Here is a 19258-nt window from a genome sequence, read left to right as displayed (position 1 = left end):
TCTCATCGGTGACAAGTCACACTGAGCGCGCACCGACCATTATCAACTCTCTACGATCCTTCGACGATTGTTTGATTACCCCTGAATGATAGCGTTTCCAGGTTCCAAGATTCCCTTAAAGTGTGAGCCACTAAATGGTTCCTTGGGACATTCTGAGCCCAGCTCTGGCTGTCTCTCATCATTTGACATGGTCATGGTTGGGACTCATTTGGTTTTAGCCGCTTTCGGGTCCGGAGGCTGGGGAATGTCCTCATTTGGTTTTTCCTCCTTCTTCTTCTTCTCTTCTGAGGGAAGGGATGGAGAGCTGGATCCATCCATCCATCCATCCAGTATACTAGTAGCTGGTTGGTGCCATCAACCCGTGTTTGTATGGCGAGTAGCGAGCTTTTTTAGGGGGTGCCTCGCCACTCGATTCTGAGAGCCTGGAGGACGTCAAGCGGTCCGTGGAACCGTGTGTCCATTAGTGAAACGAACCAAATGCCCCATTCAATGAGGAGTTTCTACTGGGGAAATGCGCAGAAAAAGAGTCGCCTACAACGAGGGAAAAGCATCAATCTCTTGAACGGCATTCGAGACCGAAGGGCTGTTTTAAGAGACCCTGTGGCTTCTTGGCCAGACCCCAAGACCCACTTGGGGCTAGGTGGCTTTTGTTGTAATTCCTCAAACCACATTGTGTGAAGTACCACTGCCTGTACCAATACTACCACCACTCCTACTCCTACTCCTACTTCTTCTCCATTCCACTCACTCACTCACTCACTCACTCACACTCCCTGAGTTAGTCAGTCAGTCAAGAGCGGCTCGTTCGTCCGTCCCTCCGTCCGTCCTTAGTACTTCGTCTTCTTCCAAGATTTGTTCGTTTCTCGTTCGTTTTCCCTGGAAAACACAGTGACAGTTCGCTTGATGGAGCACCTCTCGCCATGAGAGAGAAAGAGAGAGAGAGAGAAAAGCCCCCATCAGCTGACTGACATCATCCACCCAAGCCCAACACCGGCACGCCCGCCACCATCCCCTAGCGAGTTGATGATGCAGCGGGTAGAGTAAGCTCCATCACCCAGGAGGACCAACCAGTTGTGGAGTATCAGCAGCCAGCGACCACGTGGGCCAATGTTCGGATAGCTAGGAGCCCACCTTCAACCCAAAGGGCAAAAGACGAAGAGAGAGAGAGAAAGAGAGAAAGAGAACGAGGGAGAAGGACCCTAGTCTTTGCTGCCAAAAGAGTCGGCTATCATTCCCTCTCGAACAAACTCCAACTACTACTGCGGCCTACGAGTCTACCAGTACTACTTTTCCAGGACCGAGCTCTTCCCGACGACGATCACGACGACGATGACGACGACTTGGAGGATAACCCTAGGAAGGCCAAAAGAGGGATTTTCCAGACGCCAGAAAAGACCCAAACTGAAATCCCAGATTGACCAACTTTACTCACTCCCTATTTTCACCTTAAAGAAATAAAATAAGGAACTCGTGAAAATGAATGTTTCAAATCGAACCCGTACAATCTGTATCAGGCACTGGGGCCAAACTGTCGCAAATTTTCCGAGGGGAAGGGCAAGGTCGCCCTTGGAATTTCTAAAGAGTTCCTTTCATTGTGGCAGCGTTAAGTAGCTGCATTTCATGAATACAGATTCCATTACTACACCAACCAACTTATACCACTACTACTACTACAACTACTACCACTACTACCACCACAGCTACGCGTATATTCCCCAGCTCTGGACTTTCCAGACCATTGGGGGAAACAACGGAAGAGCCCGGGTCTTCCCTTGCGATCTCGTCATCTCAACCATCCTGGATGTTGAAGATTCAGGATCCAGAAACATGGCACAAGTACATATGTAAGCTAGGGGGTACCCGGGGGGACTGCAGCAGTCCTGGCGGCAGCCGAACTAGGAAGATTCGGGCAAATTTCCTCGAGCTCCTGATGAATAATGTTGATAGTCTGATTAGCGTGCCTGAACGCGGTTGTTAAATATGGAATATTGAGAGTGATGTGCCGCCATGTATGCTTATGAGTGGGCAACAGGTTCACGGTAAATGGGGCGGTTTTTTTTTTCAATACTAACCACGTGCTCCATCCATATCAAGCGTTTTTTTATGTGATGTCTGATCAATGACTGAGGACTCAAGGTATACACACCATTGAATCGATGATAGAGAAATCTGATCGGTTTCTCTCCTGACTTTCAATGCACAAGGGCCCCAAGAATTCCAAAGGAAAAGCGGATAATCCAATGTACATTTTTGTCCAAAAACCCGAGCCATATTCCCCAGGACCATCAGACACTTTGGATCCACTTTAAAAAAACGTTACAACGAGAGAACAATGGGATTATTTGGAGCGGAACTGGTATAAATTGGGAGTTTTTGGCGAGTTGTTATGGGTGAACATTGATTATATGACTGGGGGAATTTTGGAATACTTCAGCGTTGGTTGGGGAATTTTGACAGTGGAATTTGTACAAGACAAACAACCGGCCATGAAGTGAGGTCCTGCTTTTTGGGACATCAAGAAAGCGATAGGAAAAGCCGAGATTCATCATCGCTCGCGTTTTAGCACATGATAAATCAAAACTGTATTAAAATATTCAGCACAAGCGGGGAATTTCTTCGGCCCTACATTTGACCGGTCAATTTGTCTTCGTAAATAAGCACGACAGCATTTCAGAGGGCATCCATCCTCAGTTCTTACCAATCACCGTTACATCCGCAGTTCGCCCATGTCCTAACGAAACTAGACCCCCAAATGTTGGCCACAACACAGGCCCTCCAACGTGTAAAAATGCTATTATTGCATTCTTGAACTCTCCATCAAAGCCGTTTAGGCATAACCAGTACTTAACAAATCCCCAATGAGCTTCCTGACCTCTATTTCCACCAATAGCAGGAGAGGAGGAAAAAGTTAAGGCGTCAACATGAATTATGCATGCCAGCGGAATTCCCAATGAGGCTGTTTGTTACTCTCTTCATTGCTCTTCACGAGAATTGAAGGGATAATTTAGCTGTTCATGTCCACTCTTATTAGACAGGAGCTCCATATTAGTCTGAAACAATAGTGCTCTGGGCCGTGTTTGGCGTTAACAAAAGTGTCTAAGCGACATCTGCATAATTCTATTGTTTTTATTTTGCCTGTTGTTGACGGAAAAACGGGTGCAGGGGATGTGACCAAGCGTTTCTTGGACCCAACAGTTGTCCCTGGCCGGAGAGCCACATCAAACCATAACATCACAGAACGTTTACATTCTTATAACCCATTATGTCTGGCCTGGAGGCAAAACACTGACTCAGAAGTTGGCCGAGATCAGAAGCCTCAGCAAAAATGAATGTGCATTGGCATCGCTTTCAAAATCTAGTCCAGTTTGTTTAAGACTTGATTCCAGCATTGCAAATTTATAAAGGTCGATGAGATTGCCAATGGTAAAGGATAGACTGCAAAAGAGAGTCTGGCAACCCTGATTGAAAAAAAAAACACCTTATGTCCGTGAATCGAAGAACCTGCCACAAAAGAGGGTTGGTTGTTATTTGGTGGAAGAAAGGGCGCAAGGGATGGGAGAAGATGGTTTGGATTTGAACGCTTAATGACTTCCCATTAGAGCATCAATTTTGGCGTAAGGTCCTTTCAAACAATCTGGTGTTTAGTCTCATGAAAACGATGGAGGTGGGCAGTATGCGTCTACGGGATGAGCAATAATTATCGTTTCGGCGACTCGTGGATCTTAGTGTAGAGTAAGTCGCATCGGTTACTCCATCAAAGACTCGAATCAAAACCTTTTTTTCGCTTGGGAGGAATTCCAAACGAATTCAGCGCACGTTGCCCAAGCAACATTTTATCTACGCCCAATGCCGCGTGTCTTAAAAGCTGGTCAGGAACCTCGCGTCTATTTCAAGAACAGGCTTCATGGAAGCTTCATTTAGACTAAATTGATCGATCAGTAAAGGTATTTCATTTAGATGAATTTTACACTTTGGCAATTAGTCGATCACAGTGTGACCATCCATTTCCTGTTAAACATGCCATGTAACGTGTTGAGATATCATAACGTATATTGTTTATTTTTGCAATGCTCCATTTCGTATGAGATTGTAATTAGGTCACAAGCGTGGTCTACGTCAGAACTCTCATGGAAGCTGTCCATGCTGTCCAAAGAACACCTGTTAACTTGTCTGTTCAAATGCCTGAGTATCATTGTCTCAGGTTTGTCTTGTTAGTCCATCTAAAATGTGAGATTACCAAGTTGCCTTGACGGAGACGCCTTGACTCCCGAGGCTTGCAATGACCTCAAAACGAAGCACATGTGATCTATTGAAGACCCTGACTTTTCGGGCATGGTGTGTTTCTCCACCCGCGCAAAATTCTGCTGAAATGGCCATTAATCTTCATTCATCAACATTCAAAATCTGATTTTGATTTTCTTTCCTCCAGGCGCTTTTCTACCTCGTCAAAGACGTCGGGTTTGGAAATCCAACAAGAAGAGTGGCTCCAAATTGATGGCTTTGGAAAGTGCCACATGGGCATTTACAAGTAATCGAGAACAAATGAAACCCACAGAAAGTAAGTCCCTCAAAGTTTGGGCCAACCGCCGTTAGGTGCGAGGATCAAAATTATCTCTTCCTCAATGATTTTTTTCTCTAAGTGGGTTAAGTTGTCCTAACCATAAGGGTAGAAGAATCTTTCCGACTTCAAAGTTTTTCCATAAATTAGGGAAAGTTGAGGTTAAGTTCATTTCAAGGCTTCACATCGCAACGGCCAACTGAAATTCGAGGTTGAGTTGTCAACAAATGTCAGTCAGTGAGGAAGAGGTTGCGTGACATCATGGAAAAACGTCTTTGAATTCACAAGTAGCGGATGATGAATTTAATTATGCAAAATGAAAAGTTTATGGCAGAGTCTGCCATCGTGAAGCTCTTCTAAAATTCACATTGGAATAGATGGGAATTGGGTCATTATTGTTGATCTGATCTCACTAAGAGTAAGTTTGGACAAACTTTAAACGAATTGAAACATTCTGTGATGCGTTTTTCTACAAGCACTTCAGCAAGACCTGTCCGGAATCATGAACGTATTGAATTTGCTTGTTTACCATGCCGGGGGAGAGGGACATTTTCTTAATCAAAATTGACGAAAAAAAGAACGCTCACAATAGCAAATAAACGCCCTTTGGGCCAAAATTGTATTTCATATTTAAAACACACCTCGGGTCAAAATGTGCCCCGAATTGTGGTTTCAAAAGCAATTTGTCTGAATAGAATTGCTTACCTGTGTGGCACGTACCTCTTTTGTTTTCTAAACTAATATATTGTAATGAGGGAGCCACACCTGGATTCCAAAGACGGACTCTTTATGTTCCCACAAGTTGCGACACACATGGAACAGGTGTAAAAGGCGCAGAAGCCATTCCTCTGTAGATAATCCCGTGCTCCTACTGAATACACAACACCAGTTCACGACTACCACCCCACAAGGATAGTCTCGTTATTCCTTTGCTTCGTTAAGTCTCGTGTTTAGGTCCAATTCAATCAGATTAAAAACTACAAACTGACCGGGCACCACATTTCCTGCTCCAAATTACATCATTTTCTCCAAACTATTTTGGGACCTTTACCTACAAAAGGGGTCTGTATGTTTCACTAAATAGCTGCAATACAAGATAGAAGCAACACGAATAAACTACCTTTAGAAAAATTGATCAATATGATCATTATTGAGCCATTATTTATTAAGTATCTACAGCAGTATATCCGAAACTTTCCATCCATAACTCCAAGAGGATTACAAAGAAAATTAAAGCTATTTGTGAAGGGTTCATAATGCCTTGATTCTTGTCTGCTCCGTAGTAATTTGAACTCATTCTTACATGATTGCTTCTTTATATTCCAAGTTAGAACAGGCATTGAATGAAACATAATGGCCATCAACTATCATAACAATGAATATCTTAAGTTGGTTTGATTTGACTGCATGGTTAATCAACCACATGTATGTAGAAAAGAGCATTTGAATGCATGGGGCCATCAACTGGAATGTTCTGAATCCAACTCAGACTTGTGCGTTAGTTGAAACAATTGATTGGTTTGAGTCAAACCACAAGCTTTGAAGACGGGTCATTTGAGGAATGGGACGAGTTGGTCCAAAAAAGTTGATTTCTTTGTGCCTCGAATCTTCCCTCTCGAAAATGGCTTAATCAAGGGGCAGAAAGGTTCAGTATTTCCTTTTTGCTTTCATAAATCAACTCCTCCGTGCAAAAATCGATTCATGATCTGTTTGGAAGCTGTTAAATGAAAGAAATTGAAGAATTTGTAACAACTTCAAACGATTAGTGCATGACAGGTCGGGAGTAGCTGGTTGAACTGAAATTGTCTTTAAAACACTAGTATTGTTGATTTGACTACATGTAAAAATGCTTGAACCCAAATCTGTCCGTTTGATTTTAGTTATATCCATGTTTCGGCTTCAAATGAACACTCTTATAGTAATTGAACGTAGTCAGAAGAAGATTTCGCAACTTTGTTTGACTTGGCCGGATAAATGACAAAAAGAAGCAATTGAATTAAAGCAATCAAGCATCCCATGGCGTTGGGCACTTTGATAAAGGAATCCTGGATTATAGTACCCAGAACCCACCATTGTGAATTGACCACGAAGGTCATCAAAATCAGGTGGAAAGGGAGGGACTCGGTGCTCTGATTCCTGACCACAGATCCAATCGATGCCAATGGGGAGGCACAAAATATCACACTTATAATGGATCCAATAAAACCCAGGGTTCTTCTTTCATCTTCAAGGCCTCTTCTCTCTCGCAATATGGACATTAAATAAAACAATGTGACAAGGAAAACTCCACCAAAAACGATTTGCCTCAAAACGTGGGTCTTCTTCAGAGTATACATGTAGAAGCAGACGACGTAACTCCCTAAGATAAAGGCTCCAAATATGTTGGACATCTGAACAGTGACCTCCTGCACAATCACTCCATATCGAAACCATAGTACACAATTAAAGGCTCCCACCACAAATGGTAAGCTTGATACATCGCCCGTGTTCCCTTTCCGAATGAACTTCAGGCAAACCGGTGTTCCACTTAATAACTGGAGTATGGAAGACGCAGTTATCGTGTAAGTGAAGAATTGGTGCCAAAAGTTATCCTCCACAGCCTCCACATCACTCATCATGAAATCCAGTCAGCACAAGTACCTGGCAAAATTCAGATATCAGCCAATAAATGACCTTGATTTTTTGATCAAAAATCCATCTGTTTATTGACTCACAAGCTTGCTTGCGAACTAAAAGTGTGGTTCGGTTTCTTCCAGAAAACGTCTGCTGGCATATGTCAAAGTTTGATTGGCCCTTACGTTGTTTCCCTTGATTATTGGCGACAGCAGCAAAGATATCCTTGACTCAAAAAGCTGAACATACTTGGGATCACTCAACCTCGTTCCAAGCTTGAAAAACTGAAGGATGAAACATTAGGTTTCCATCGTTGGGGTAGTGTTCTAGACAGGCATGGTGGCCAGGGGTTTCGCAGAGGTTCCAGAAGGCTGTGTTGTACTTATCGTAAGCGTTACTCATCCCGTTGTAACGCCAAGATTGAGCATGACGAAGATATTGGGGCCCATACCTGGATCGGGCGTATCTACCAGGATTGGCATGGCATCGGAACCAGACCCCAGCTACGAATATCTTGGTGGCCACCGAGGTCACCTGAGCGACTGAAGGCAGGGATATAGATCCACGAACTCCACTCATTTCAACCTCGATGCCTTTGTAACCTAGCTTGAAGTAACCGGCGCCTTTGTCAGAGTAGTTGTCGTCTTGGATCCCATAAATGGATATGTCAGCGTGCTTCAGAAACATTTGACCTTTGCCCTCGGTGGTTGAAAAATGGTAGAAGTCCTCGGTGGAGAAATAGATATCGCCATCTATATCCCAAGGCAAGAAGTGGCCAAGTTTTAGTGCTCCAAGAAGACTTCCGGACGTCAGCTCGAACTGCGTTTCCAATCTTTCTTCAATTTTGAGGAGAGTCCGGAGAATATGAGCGTAAGCCTCTTGGCATCCCCATGGCAATAGTTTGGCCTCCTTTTGAAGTTTGCCCACATCACAGATCAAATTAACCTCTTCAGAGGTGAAGGAGTAATCTGGGATCAAGCTTTGATTCAAATGAATACCTTGGATTTGTTGGATTATCGCAATTTGTTGCCAGCTCTCTTTTGACATTACCAGAAACCAATTTGGGGACATATAAGTGAAGTACATGATATCGGGACACAAGAGAATATTCCATTGGGTCTTGAAGAGGTCAAGAAACCATTGGATAAACATAGCTGGAGTATCTGGAAGGTCAGGTACAAGCGGAACGGCATGGAACACTTCTTTCTTGGCCATAAAAGGGACTCCATTCAGAATGTCGCATTTCATGCAATCGCATGAAGACGATCCATAACCAGGACGGACTCTGAGTTGGTAGTTGTGTATCTCAGCTTGGTAACACGGTGTTGTCCAATATCCGGTCAGATTTCGGACACTCCCACCTACCACACCAATCCAGGGTTCTTGAAGTAAGCGGACGGATCGTTCCAATTCAGACCAAGGGGTAATGGAAAATAGGTCCCAACCCACAAGCACAAACGGAGTCTGAGCTCTATTGATCATGGTCTTCCAAAGCACTGGAACGAATTCTTTCACTTGTAAGACTTCCAGATATTGATTCTGCGTCTGGAAATCTTTGGTGGTGGCTAGGATGACCCGAATATTCGGATACTCGTCCATAAACTTAGTCTCAAGTTCCATTTGATCTCCATAATGGTCCGTCATGAGGACAACGGTGATTAGTTCGCTCCAATCCGGATTTGGTATGTGGCAATTGTCCGTTTGAAGCCTCCAACTTCCTTGACCCCAGAGTTCTGAATTGCGGAATTGACCTGAGTCATAATGCTCATCACAAACTAGCTTTTGGTCTTCTGGGACGTTATTTCCACATTGTAGACCATTTTGGGGACCAACTTTCTCTTCCAGTATCTTGACCACCTCTCCATTTTCTCGGCATTCTGTCAGAAACGATGAAGTAAAATACATGAAGAATTTGCAAATAATAGGTTTACTTACGAGCATCTGTCGACAGAGAATCTTGGAGCTCTTTTAAGGTCCTGAGCGTTTCGATCCGGTCATCATTGCGGATTTTCTTGAAGTTTTCACTCAAATCTTGGATTCGAATTCCAAGGTCTAAAGGAAACGCAATTCAAGCAATTATATATAAATGAGGCCTCTTTTCTATTATAATTTTATGTTACTTACACACAACCAAAACCGTTTGTAGCCCAAGTAAAGTCCAAACGCACGACTGCTTCCAGTTCTTCCTCATTTTCCTTCAACCATGATTTCCGTTGGGTATTGGAAGTTCTTATCATTTATAGCGTTTTCCAAAACATGGAGAGATAAGGCGAAATGCTGGTCTCAGGATTTTGTAGTGAAGTAGTGTTTATTCAGTAACCGATATTCTTGTATGAGAGGAATGGATAATTTCGAGCAAAACAATAGAAACAATCTTTCCCCTCTTACGAGAAACAGATGTGGCTCACCATTAGGATTTTTAGATTTAAAACTAGGTAATGTAGGGGAGTTTATTACTCAGGTGTACAAAATGCGCGACAAGTTGGAAACATTTCATCGTTGACTACTACCAAACCAGGCCTTGTCCTTGAAGGTGTGTAAGATCGAGACATGAGTGACCCTGGTCGACGATTGTTCTCGCGTTGGCCTTTAAGGTCATGAGGAGTTTGGGGTGGCGGCAAAGTCTCGACATTTCTCGTGATATGCAGTCTGCGTTCTCTGACGAATCACCTCTTCAACGTACAACTCGCTCCGGAGCATTCGCAACTGCAATGAACACAGATGAATATGAGTCAGATATCGTGGCTCCAGTTAGAAAATTTAAGGGAAACGAGGATCGAATTTACAACTTGCAACCTCGTTACGGTAAACAAGAAATCGAGTATTTGGCATATTTCATATAGTTTCACATTATTGACATAAACGACATGACCTTACAGACATGCTTACCAAGCTTTTTGACGTTCTTTTCGGCATTAAAAGGCATTTTTATTAAGGCTTAATTTATCGTTTTTTTTAACATCAACAAAAAGTGACTATTTACACCATTTTTTCCGAGTTCGCTTTGGATGGTAATCTTGAATCTACATTTTCTATTACTGAGACCGGCTAAGAGATTTCAATAAGCCATGTGAATATCTTTAAAGTCTTGTGTTTCTTTCTGAAAATCAATACTCTATGAAGCAAACATCAAATCCTTTGGCCCTCCTTTGGCTCATTAATTAAGGAACATCAACTAAGTCTAGCAGTGCTGATTAAATGAAGAATTCCTCGTTTCTAATTTGGCGATATATATAAGTGTGGACAACTCTTTCAATTTGGCAGGGAATCGGAACCATTTTGAACTCCTTTTTAAGCCCTTTGCCTATTTCTGCCCTTGGCAGGAATTTCCAATAACAGTTAAATTTGGACAATTTCCTTTTATCTACGTATATGTCAAGTTCATGTCAAGCAACAATTAGACCGCCTCAACTAAAATTGTCTGACGTTAGGAAATTGTTAGTTTTCCGTTCTTGTTTATTGGATCTAGATAAGAAAACTATTCAAGCTTTTTTCATAAATATTTAGACTTCTTCGCCACACTAGTCGATGAGAGCTATAGGGTTTGTCAAGTGAACGCGTTTGTGAACAACTGACGTTATTGCATGGAGTAAAATCAAAGACAACATGTCCAGCCAAACCGCACTGTGCATGCATTGAAGTTTGACATTTATTTAATTTTTCCTGCTTATCTTAGAAGATAGCATTGTGGTATTGAGCCAATTGGATAGTACGTTCGCCGAATTATGCCAAACATGTTCATTTTGTTGGGTTTTGTTACACAGCTCACTCAAAATCACTCGATTGTTGAAAATTCAATGGGCGGATGGTGCGAGTTGACGGTGATGTTTATCGAATTTCTCCCTCCTCAAAATACCCAAAATCAGGGTTCCGGACTACATTTTTCCTTGAATTTCCTTCACTTGACATGCTCTATTGATGGAAAATGTTTTTTGAAGTCAGGAGTCCAAAAATAAGTTTGATGTTGGTGACATTTGCATGAGCACTTCAAAAAAGTTGAATTTGTATTTTACGCTACAGCTTTAACTGTTCATGACCATTTCTTGTCATTCCTCATTGTACTTTGAGCCTTTCGGCACATTGTTTTAAATTTAAAAAACGTGTTTGATTGATTGGTTACTTAGTTATGCCACTTTCAAGCAGTCAAATTTGGCTAACAGTGGGGACTTCTTCAAACGAATTTTTAGTAATAACCATTTCATATATATTTTTCAGATCTTAGCACATTGGGTTTATAATCCCAAACTACAAGAAGGAGTAAAAGAGGTATTGTTTTAAAAATATAAACGTGTACTGAGTTATGTTTTTGAACTACACATGAGTATATCAGGAACATTTTTTTCTTTTGTTCTACTCATTTCAAAAAGTGTTCCTATTTACGATACGATTGTGATTTTGCTTTGGTAAATTCCCATTTCTCCCAACCGTAACTACTAAATCAAAACTCGATAATTCTATCCACTTCAAGACTGGAATGGGACTGGTTTGAAGATTCGAGACAGAAAATTAGTTGGTCATTAGTTAGTTTTATGGTATAGAATACACCTCCAATAATCCGATGGTCTACCCGTTAAAAGTACGCTCACGGAAACGGTTCAGCATAACTAATTTCGAAAAGCATACGAATTGGTTGAATAATAGTCGTCCATGTTGGTGATGGATCAAAAAAGTCTACAACTTTTTTTTATTTTCCTCTGAGCTTAAATTTCACTTTTACAAAAAGGAACGAATGGATTGGATTGAGAGGGGATAATCTTATTTTGTTTTAGACATTTGTTGGCTTTGAACTCTGATGGCCAAAACACTTTTATGATCGCTTATGGATATATACGGTATGGCCACCAACGATCTTTTCATCTGGTTTGAAAATCTCTTTTTGGGTATGATTACAATTTTGTTCAAGTAAATTCAGGTCGGACCAAGTGTGCGTAACAGAAAGAGTGCTTGAATGAGACCGAAATAGAAAGCCGTTTGATCAGAAATTTGGAACAACATGAAAGAAATCTTAATGGATTTACGCTCGTGTACAGGCCAAGAGGCAATTCACTTGTCAAATATTTTCATATGAGAATAACACAAACAAAGCTTGCAAGTGAACAACTTTACTTGATTTTTCCTCTGGGCTGCTTTCGGTTTCGATAAGTTACGAAACAAAAAACACGAGTAAAACCGAAATTTTGGGCCGAAAAGGCTAATGGCTTTCACTAACAAAACTAAAAAATAAAGTCATATCAAAGTTGCCCCAAGATTGTTGAAGTAAAGCGAGTATATACGAGGTGCTTTCAAAATGAAAATGCATTCGCTTTGAAGATTTTAAATTATCCATGTAACAACTTAGTTTGCCAAAAAATATTTTGAGTGGATTTGGCCCAATTCAATATATGCCACGGCTAACCATAGGGAATCTGTTTTTATTTTGCCCAAAGATGTTGATGCTAACCGGGCCTACTATGATCTGATTTTGCTTCACGGACATTTATATCAAAAAGTTTCTAGAAGCCACCAATGACAAAAAATGGCTCGAATCTTTAGAGAGTAGGTTGACAAATGGAACGGATAGACTTGACCTTTGTGAGGTCGGAAACAAAATCACTCTGAGCTTGGCAAGAGGTGTTAATAAGCTCCGTCCAAATATTTCACTTTTGTTTTAATTCAGCAATCCTGTAAAACCAATCATTTAAACTATATGAAGCGAAGCGAAGCGGTTCGAAAATTTAGGATTTATTGTTACTATATAATTGTTTGTTTCTACAGCTCTCGGACATCAAACTAGCAAACACCTAACACATTGCTATGTACCTATAATATAACCTCCCGTTTCAATGTATCCGACAAAAAATATATCCGACAAAAATTATAATTGCTTGTTTAACCATGAAGGCCTGACTTACGGAAACTTGATTTTGTCTCGCCCCGCTCCGATCGCCCGCGGCCTTCAAGGTGGTCATTCGCTCATCAAAGTAACTGACACACGTTTTGATCGACTCCTCCCTTTGGGTGTGGATCTTGGCGATCTGCATACAAAAATTGACAATCAAAAGATCCGGGGCAAAGACCCCGGGCCTCTAACGTACCCGAACCAAATCTCGTATTACCTGGGACCAGAGCTCCTGGCATTTTTCGCCGGCCTCGCCCTTACTACGCAATGAGGCCGTGGGGATGGAGTTGTTCAAGGCTTGAATGATCTTGTCATCGATGGCACGAGAGTTCTTCAACGCGTTCTGGAAATCCAAAAAACTCACTTGTCACATTTCGGACACATGTTATAAAAGATGGCTCTGGTGTGCTCGTACCTCAAATTGCATGAAATCTTGGCATTGGCTTAGTCCAGCTTGAATGCCGTTATCTCCGGCGGTGATTGGGGTGGTCATGGTAGGCGTATAACGAGGTGAATCTACGAACTGGGAACGAGGCTAGTTGGGGGATGTTGTCGTTGTTGATGGAGGAGAGCAATGCAGCATGACAAGATCATGGACAACCTCATTTGTTTTGAAACCGGGAGAGCTTCCATGATTGGCCGCTAGGTGCACTAGAAGCGCGGCAGTGTTGAACACACTTATGAATGTGCTCTTCATTAAACAGAGATATTCCCTAGAGCTCTTTGCAATGCGAAGGCAATCATAAGCCCCGTTGTATATATGCTCTCTGCTCTAATTCTCTTAATTTCGTTCTTATTCTTCGTTTCTGACGAAACTTGAAAAAAGGCAACTTAAATGCCCTATCTTGATTATGATGAAGTATGTGCAGTGCACTAATTTTGACTATCACAATTTCGGCAAAATTTAAAGTGGGCATCAAGAGCTGTTGTTCCCACCACACGCAATCTCTCCTCATTGTTAGAGCATATGAATCATTACTAACGAATAAAGAAATTAGTCTATTGAACACATCTTGTTTTTGAGTGGCTTGTAACAATAAACAATGATTGATTACATTGACTAATGATTATGCTTTTGCTTGCTTTCATCTAAAACAGACAGTTTGTAAAATGTTAAAGTCAGCCAAGATCGTTGAGTCTCCCAACAGACTATGTCTTTTTTTTTTCATAAAAGTGAGGAGGTTCCAGCAGTCTGTGCCCAATGCCATGTTATGAATGGACCATATCACCTTTCAGTCATTCTGGTGTTTAAAGTTCCTAGTCCAAATAAAGATGATGTTCTTCATGTTTGCGATGGATGATGGGCGCAGAGGTTGGAGTCCACCTTTTTATTGCTCCTTGTTAGATATTGGGATAGACCTGCTCCTCTGTGGTCACGATGTCTAGGACGATCACCGAAGCACTATTTCTTCTTTCAAAAGAGAACTTAAATCTTATCAGGCACACACTTTACCGCCTTAATGGGAACATAATGAGCTGTCCTACTGTTGGACAATCTCTCAAACCCGGACACCTTTTCATCACTGAAAAGCTTAACCTGCTTTCCGCTATCCAATTCATTGAGCAACAGCTTGGAATGGGCAAACATTTTGGTCTTTGTTACATTATTGATGACATACTTCTCCTTCCTTGCCCTGGACTTGGCACCAAGGTTTTCTTTATAGCCCATGGGACACTGATCCCCTCTATAACCATGGCCTTGGCCATCCCCTTCATGGTCCAGATCACATTCCTCTTGATTCGGCGTTTGTAGGGATTAATCATCTTCTGCCCCCCCCCTACCTGCCCCCCAACTATTGACTCAACCTATACTAACTAACTTTTTGCCCTCTATTGATCAGTTACTCAGTACTGGGAGTTTGAGCAGTCCATTCATCAAGAACTTGCACACAACATGCTGCTGTAGTAACTGATCTACTTGCCATCACTTTGAGCCACAAAATATACCGTCAAAACAGACAATCGGCAAATATGTAGCATTTCTTAAACTCTCTTTAAGAAACAAAGGCACACATGTAGTCTAAAACCAAATGTACCTTTAAAGAAATCCAAAACATAAAGTATAGGTTACTGGACACAATACTTTTTCACCCCACCGCCTGCGTCAGAGTTCTACACCTAGGTAAGGAATACGTTTTCTTCTATTTCTGTTTCAAGCTTCAGAAACTTATCAGCAGCCACTGTTTACTTTCACAACAAATTTCGCCCTGGCCGTAATTTTGGGCGTAACTGTATTTGTGCATCGCTGAGCTGGATTTTGTAGGCCTCATCCATCATGTCATAGATTGGATAGATAAAGTTCTTCAACTCATTCACATTCCTATGAGAGGAGGCGTAGGCATTCCCTCTCATCAAGCTCTTAATGGGAAAACCTTTTGAATGTTTGTGTACTGATTTTGGTCCATGTTTTTTTGCCCAAGAAATTTTATCCTATACCCATACTAATGGCCTTGGTGGGCGTGGTCAACATCTGCTTGACCTTTGGAAAGCCATTCCTCACCGCCTATTGAATGACAAATGATCTAATTGTGTTCTACATCACCTGTTTGTTCTTACTCAGGTAGCAAACGTTCTTGGGCCCCTGTTTAAGTAATTCAAATGCTTCTTTGATGCCATGAGGGTTGAACTGGTCTTGACGATTTGGAAAGGTTCTTGAATGAAAATGAGTTCATGCTTTCTATCTGTTCCTTTCCCATTGTCGGAGACAAAATTTATTACATAGCGAATAATTTTGAATTGTTCAACTTTGAGGGTACTAGGTTTTGCGACGTTGGCAGCATATCATCCAATATCTCTCCACGAATGCCAAAAGTGTCCCAATGATCAAGCCCAGTGTTAGAACGAGGAAAATCCCTCCTACGTTCATCAGGTTCAGTTCGCTCACAGTGGACGAATCCACATCCTCCTGAAATAGGCAAATATTGACAATGTCAAATTTCCGTAACTCCTTTGTTCCATCCGAATGGATTTTTGTTCTACCTTTGAAAGAATACACATGTGAATTGGACCGAAAATAAATTAATGTACGAATGGAGATGTCACATGAGACTTGGTCTTCAGATTGCGAGACGGCGACTTTCAGATCACCTTTTGGCGAGAATAGTTAATTGAATTTAAAACTAGACCAAATTCATCGAAGGCTATTTTTCCCTTCAACGTTATCACTTATTGTATTGTGACACTTTTCGCATGTCTGAATCTACTTCGAGGAAACGTCATTTTAAAATCAATGCTCTGAAACCCGAGCCCGCCATATCTCATCTTTTCTTAATCATTTTTGCAGGTCTGGAGGTTGAAATTCGGTTTATGAACGGAAAGGGATAATCCCACAAGAACTTGATTATTGGTTCGTTTAATTTGAACTCAAACGTATTTGTACAATTAATCATTGGAGGACGCAAATAATTATTCATAGCTATATGCCAACGTTTTATCGAGCAATGAGCTTCATCCAAATGTATTTACATAGAATCATGATAGCGACTCCTTTTGGTTGTTGCACTGCATCAATATCAAAGGTATTATTCATTCGTATTTGTTTCTTATCATGAATAGACCAACCCGTTAGACCATCGATGAATCATCATCTTCATCATTCATCAATATCTGATCGTTCTTGGATTGTAACGCTTGAAATAATGTGAGAAGAACCGACAAAGATATATGATCAATATACATGTGTGTATATATACACACAGACAAATATGCCACTTCCTTGTATTTTCGATGCGCAAATAAACAGATCAAGCAGATATTAACTGTATGGTTACAAGGCTTTTCTGGGCTTCAATTCTGTCATCTCTTTTGTCATTTCTATCCTCAGCAGATCCTCAGGTTGTCCTTAATCAATGCCTTCTAAAGTCCGAAGATTTATTGCATTCTCTATGAGTGTATGAGAGCCCTATGGGAACATACCTCATGCCAGACAGATTCCGAAAAACTAATTGCGAATGGTCTTGTTTTTGAGCTCCTTCTCGAAATTTTGCTTCCATTGCAAAGTACATAAGGTACATGGCAATGGAATAAAACAGTTTTCTTTTTACACTTTTGCTCATCATCGAATGATCTGGGCCATGAAGAGGCCTGGCGTAATAACCGTAACAGCTTTCTATCAGTGTCTTAGAACTTAAGCATTCTCTTGAATTCCCGTTACCTGGCAAGCCCCTCCTCCTCGCTCTTTCTTCCACCACTTTTCCTTCAGATCTCGGATCAATCCGTCCTCATTGAGCTTGATAATGGCATCACTCAGCCGAGCTCTCAAGGGGGAGCCTACGAAAAAAAGAGAATTCATCCGACTTAAAAATTATTGGGGGTAGGAAAAAGACAATATTTGGCGGTGTTAAGTGAAATTTGATTGGGTTAATATGGACCGAGGCAAAATTTGTGATTATTAAACGTGGGAAAAAGAGATTCAAAATAAGTTGGTAAAGTTTGTCGCAACAGATAGCAAGCAAGGGTGGGGATTGTGACGCATTTTTTTGAAGCCAAACATTGTCTTGGCAATAAACTCAAGGAGAGAAAGCAAATATATGCTACCATTAATACGTTTTCAACTGGGCTTAATATAAATGTTTTTGGGGGAATTTCAAAAGCACTTTTCGAAGTCAGGATTAAGATGAAACGTTCTTAATTTGGAAAACGTGTTAATTTCATGATAAAAAAAAGCGCCGTTAAAAGCACATTGAAATTGTTTTTTAATGTATTTTGTTTTTTTGATCTAATTGTGGGCGCCTTTAGAAATTTGTCCTGATTGCTCAAAAATATTGATTGCTGAAATCTTATATCACATCGCCCTAACAATTATAACTTGCCCTGGTTATAGATAATGAAATGCATATTCATTTGTGAAAAATTGTCTAATGGTAAATATATTTGATAAATATACAATGAATGCGCATCAATGATGCATGGGATGGCTGGTTTACATGGAGTAATATTAACACAAAAGACTCCGAAAATATTTAAGTTTTAAAGATAAAATATTTAAATTAAGAAACCTAGAAATAATCTATTCTTGGGTTACTAAGAGTAATATGGCCCTGAACGGAATGAAATTCCGCTCAAAGACCTTCGGGTCAACTCCTTCAAATACTCCACTCGTAAAAAATCGAGATAAAATTATCGAGCAGGTTTCGTCCATGAAGGATATAGGTGTACGTAGTTCTTAAAAATAATGGAAAGTTCGATGAGGATATCCAATTGAAAGTGGGCAAAGCTTTTCAAATGTGTGGTTGGATATATCGCACGTTTAAGTCCAGAGATAGCATCGCGATGCTAACTCTGTACAAGTCGATTGTTCAGCCACATCTTGAATATGCTTCTCCCCTTTGGGCTCCAATGAGTTCAGCAGGTTTGCAAAAGGTCGAACAAGTCCAAAAATGTTTCACTAGGAACATCACAGGAATGAGAGAGCTCTCGTATTGGGAGAGACTAGAAAAGTTGGGATTGTAGAGGGTTCAGAGAATGTACGAAAGGTAACTGATATTGTACGTTTTCAAACGCATTTCATGAGCTTTGTCCCAACCCAGGATTTAGGGTCAATTGTAGTGACCGTGGAGGCTTAATGTGCGTTTGATAGCACCTTCAAGCCCTCGAGAATCCAGGCTAGTTCGAACATTGAACTCCACTTCTCTTCTTTTCTCGGGCTCCTTCATTGTTTACTTTGCTTCCCTCTAATATTCGTAGGGAATACGTAGGCCTTTGTTGATCCGGTTGCATCTTTCAAGTCAGACTTGAACAATTTTTCTAGATAGCATTCCAGATCAACCCTACATTCAAGGATTAGCTCGGTCTGCCAACTCAAATTCGTTTGGGAGACCAAATGTCATATAAAGATTGAAAGGTAATAAATAGGCGAATTATAACCTTTCATTTTAATAGTACTGGGATTACATTCCCTGTAGCGGTTAGAAAAAGCCCGTGAAAAACAAAACCAAAAAAGAATGATACGTACTCCCCAAAAGGAAAAGTATTTGAAAATTGGCCGATTATTTAAGAAAAAAAATATAAGTGATCCTAAAATATTTCCTTTTGGATTTTTGCCAAGGAACCTTCAAAAGCTACCTCACTCTTTTCGAAATGAAACTGGCATTCACAAGAACTGAGAAGAAATATCGTGCTCTCTGTTTTGCTTGACAATCAAATCAAAATTAACAGGGAGAAACAGTCTCAGGATTTTATCACCCAAGAGGTTCAATTTGTAAAGCCAA

General features: G+C 41.0%; 4 protein-coding genes and 1 long non-coding RNA gene across 5 annotated transcripts in view; 1 reads left to right on the top strand and 4 right to left on the bottom strand.

Moving 5' to 3' along the window:
* Positions 1 to 4215: 4215 nt before the first annotated feature.
* On the top strand, positions 4216 to 16822 carry LOC131880044 (uncharacterized). The gene is made up of 3 exons (XR_009373231.1): positions 4216 to 4335; positions 4430 to 4558; positions 16333 to 16822. It is a non-coding gene; the product is annotated as an uncharacterized LOC131880044 (long non-coding RNA).
* On the bottom strand, positions 5943 to 7289 carry LOC131880040 (sugar transporter SWEET1-like). The gene is made up of 2 exons (XM_059226538.1): positions 7273 to 7289; positions 5943 to 7198 (listed from the first exon to the last, which is right to left on the bottom strand). Exon 2 carries the CDS (start codon positions 7174 to 7176, stop codon positions 6472 to 6474), a length of 705 nt encoding a protein of 234 aa, XP_059082521.1. The 5' UTR covers positions 7177 to 7198; positions 7273 to 7289; the 3' UTR covers positions 5943 to 6471.
* Positions 6498 to 9421, bottom strand: LOC131880039 (uncharacterized). Its single transcript, XM_059226537.1, has 3 exons — positions 9296 to 9421; positions 9107 to 9223; positions 6498 to 9048 (listed from the first exon to the last, which is right to left on the bottom strand). Exons 1-3 carry the CDS (start codon positions 9360 to 9362, stop codon positions 7427 to 7429), a joined length of 1806 nt encoding a protein of 601 aa, XP_059082520.1. The 5' UTR covers positions 9363 to 9421; the 3' UTR covers positions 6498 to 7426.
* On the bottom strand, positions 9461 to 13545 carry LOC131880041 (protein MIX23-like; the record flags this gene model as incomplete). Its single annotated transcript, XM_059226539.1, is given in 4 exon segments — positions 9461 to 9877; positions 13063 to 13185; positions 13267 to 13392; positions 13465 to 13545. Coding segments are annotated over 4 exon segments (438 nt in total). The 3' UTR covers positions 9461 to 9766.
* LOC131880043 (glutamate receptor ionotropic, kainate 2-like) overlaps positions 15737 to 19258 on the bottom strand; it is a 34965-nt gene continuing 31443 nt past the window's right edge. Inside the window, exons 16-17 of the mRNA XM_059226540.1 lie at positions 17203 to 17318; positions 15737 to 15954 (exon numbers count right to left, since the gene is read on the bottom strand). Coding sequence (XP_059082523.1) covers positions 15805 to 15954; positions 17203 to 17318 — 266 coding nt within the window. The 3' untranslated portion in view covers positions 15737 to 15804. The remainder of the gene's footprint in view (positions 15955 to 17202; positions 17319 to 19258) is intronic.

Source organism: Tigriopus californicus, chromosome 5 (assembly GCF_007210705.1).
Source record: "Tigriopus californicus strain San Diego chromosome 5, Tcal_SD_v2.1, whole genome shotgun sequence".
In the NCBI taxonomy this organism is placed as follows: Eukaryota; Metazoa; Arthropoda; class Copepoda; order Harpacticoida; family Harpacticidae; genus Tigriopus; species Tigriopus californicus.
This window is presented reverse-complemented; position numbering and strand designations above follow the sequence as displayed.

What these genes read in the sequence shown, in the direction of transcription:
- LOC131880040 (XM_059226538.1), bottom strand. Translation starts at nt 7,176, where the DNA reads ATGATGAGTGATGTGGAGGCTGTGGAGGATAACTTTTGGCACCAATTC.
- LOC131880039 (XM_059226537.1), bottom strand. Translation starts at nt 9,362, where the DNA reads ATGAGGAAGAACTGGAAGCAGTCGTGCGTTTGGACTTTACTTGGGCTA. An exon ending in ACAAACGGTTTTGGTTGTGT is followed by an intron (nt 9,224 to 9,295) that starts GTAAGTAACATA and finishes CGTTTCCTTTAG; the next exon opens with ACCTTGGAATTCGAATCCAA. An exon ending in TTCTCTGTCGACAGATGCTC is followed by an intron (nt 9,049 to 9,106) that starts GTAAGTAAACCT and finishes CGTTTCTGACAG; the next exon opens with AATGCCGAGAAAATGGAGAG.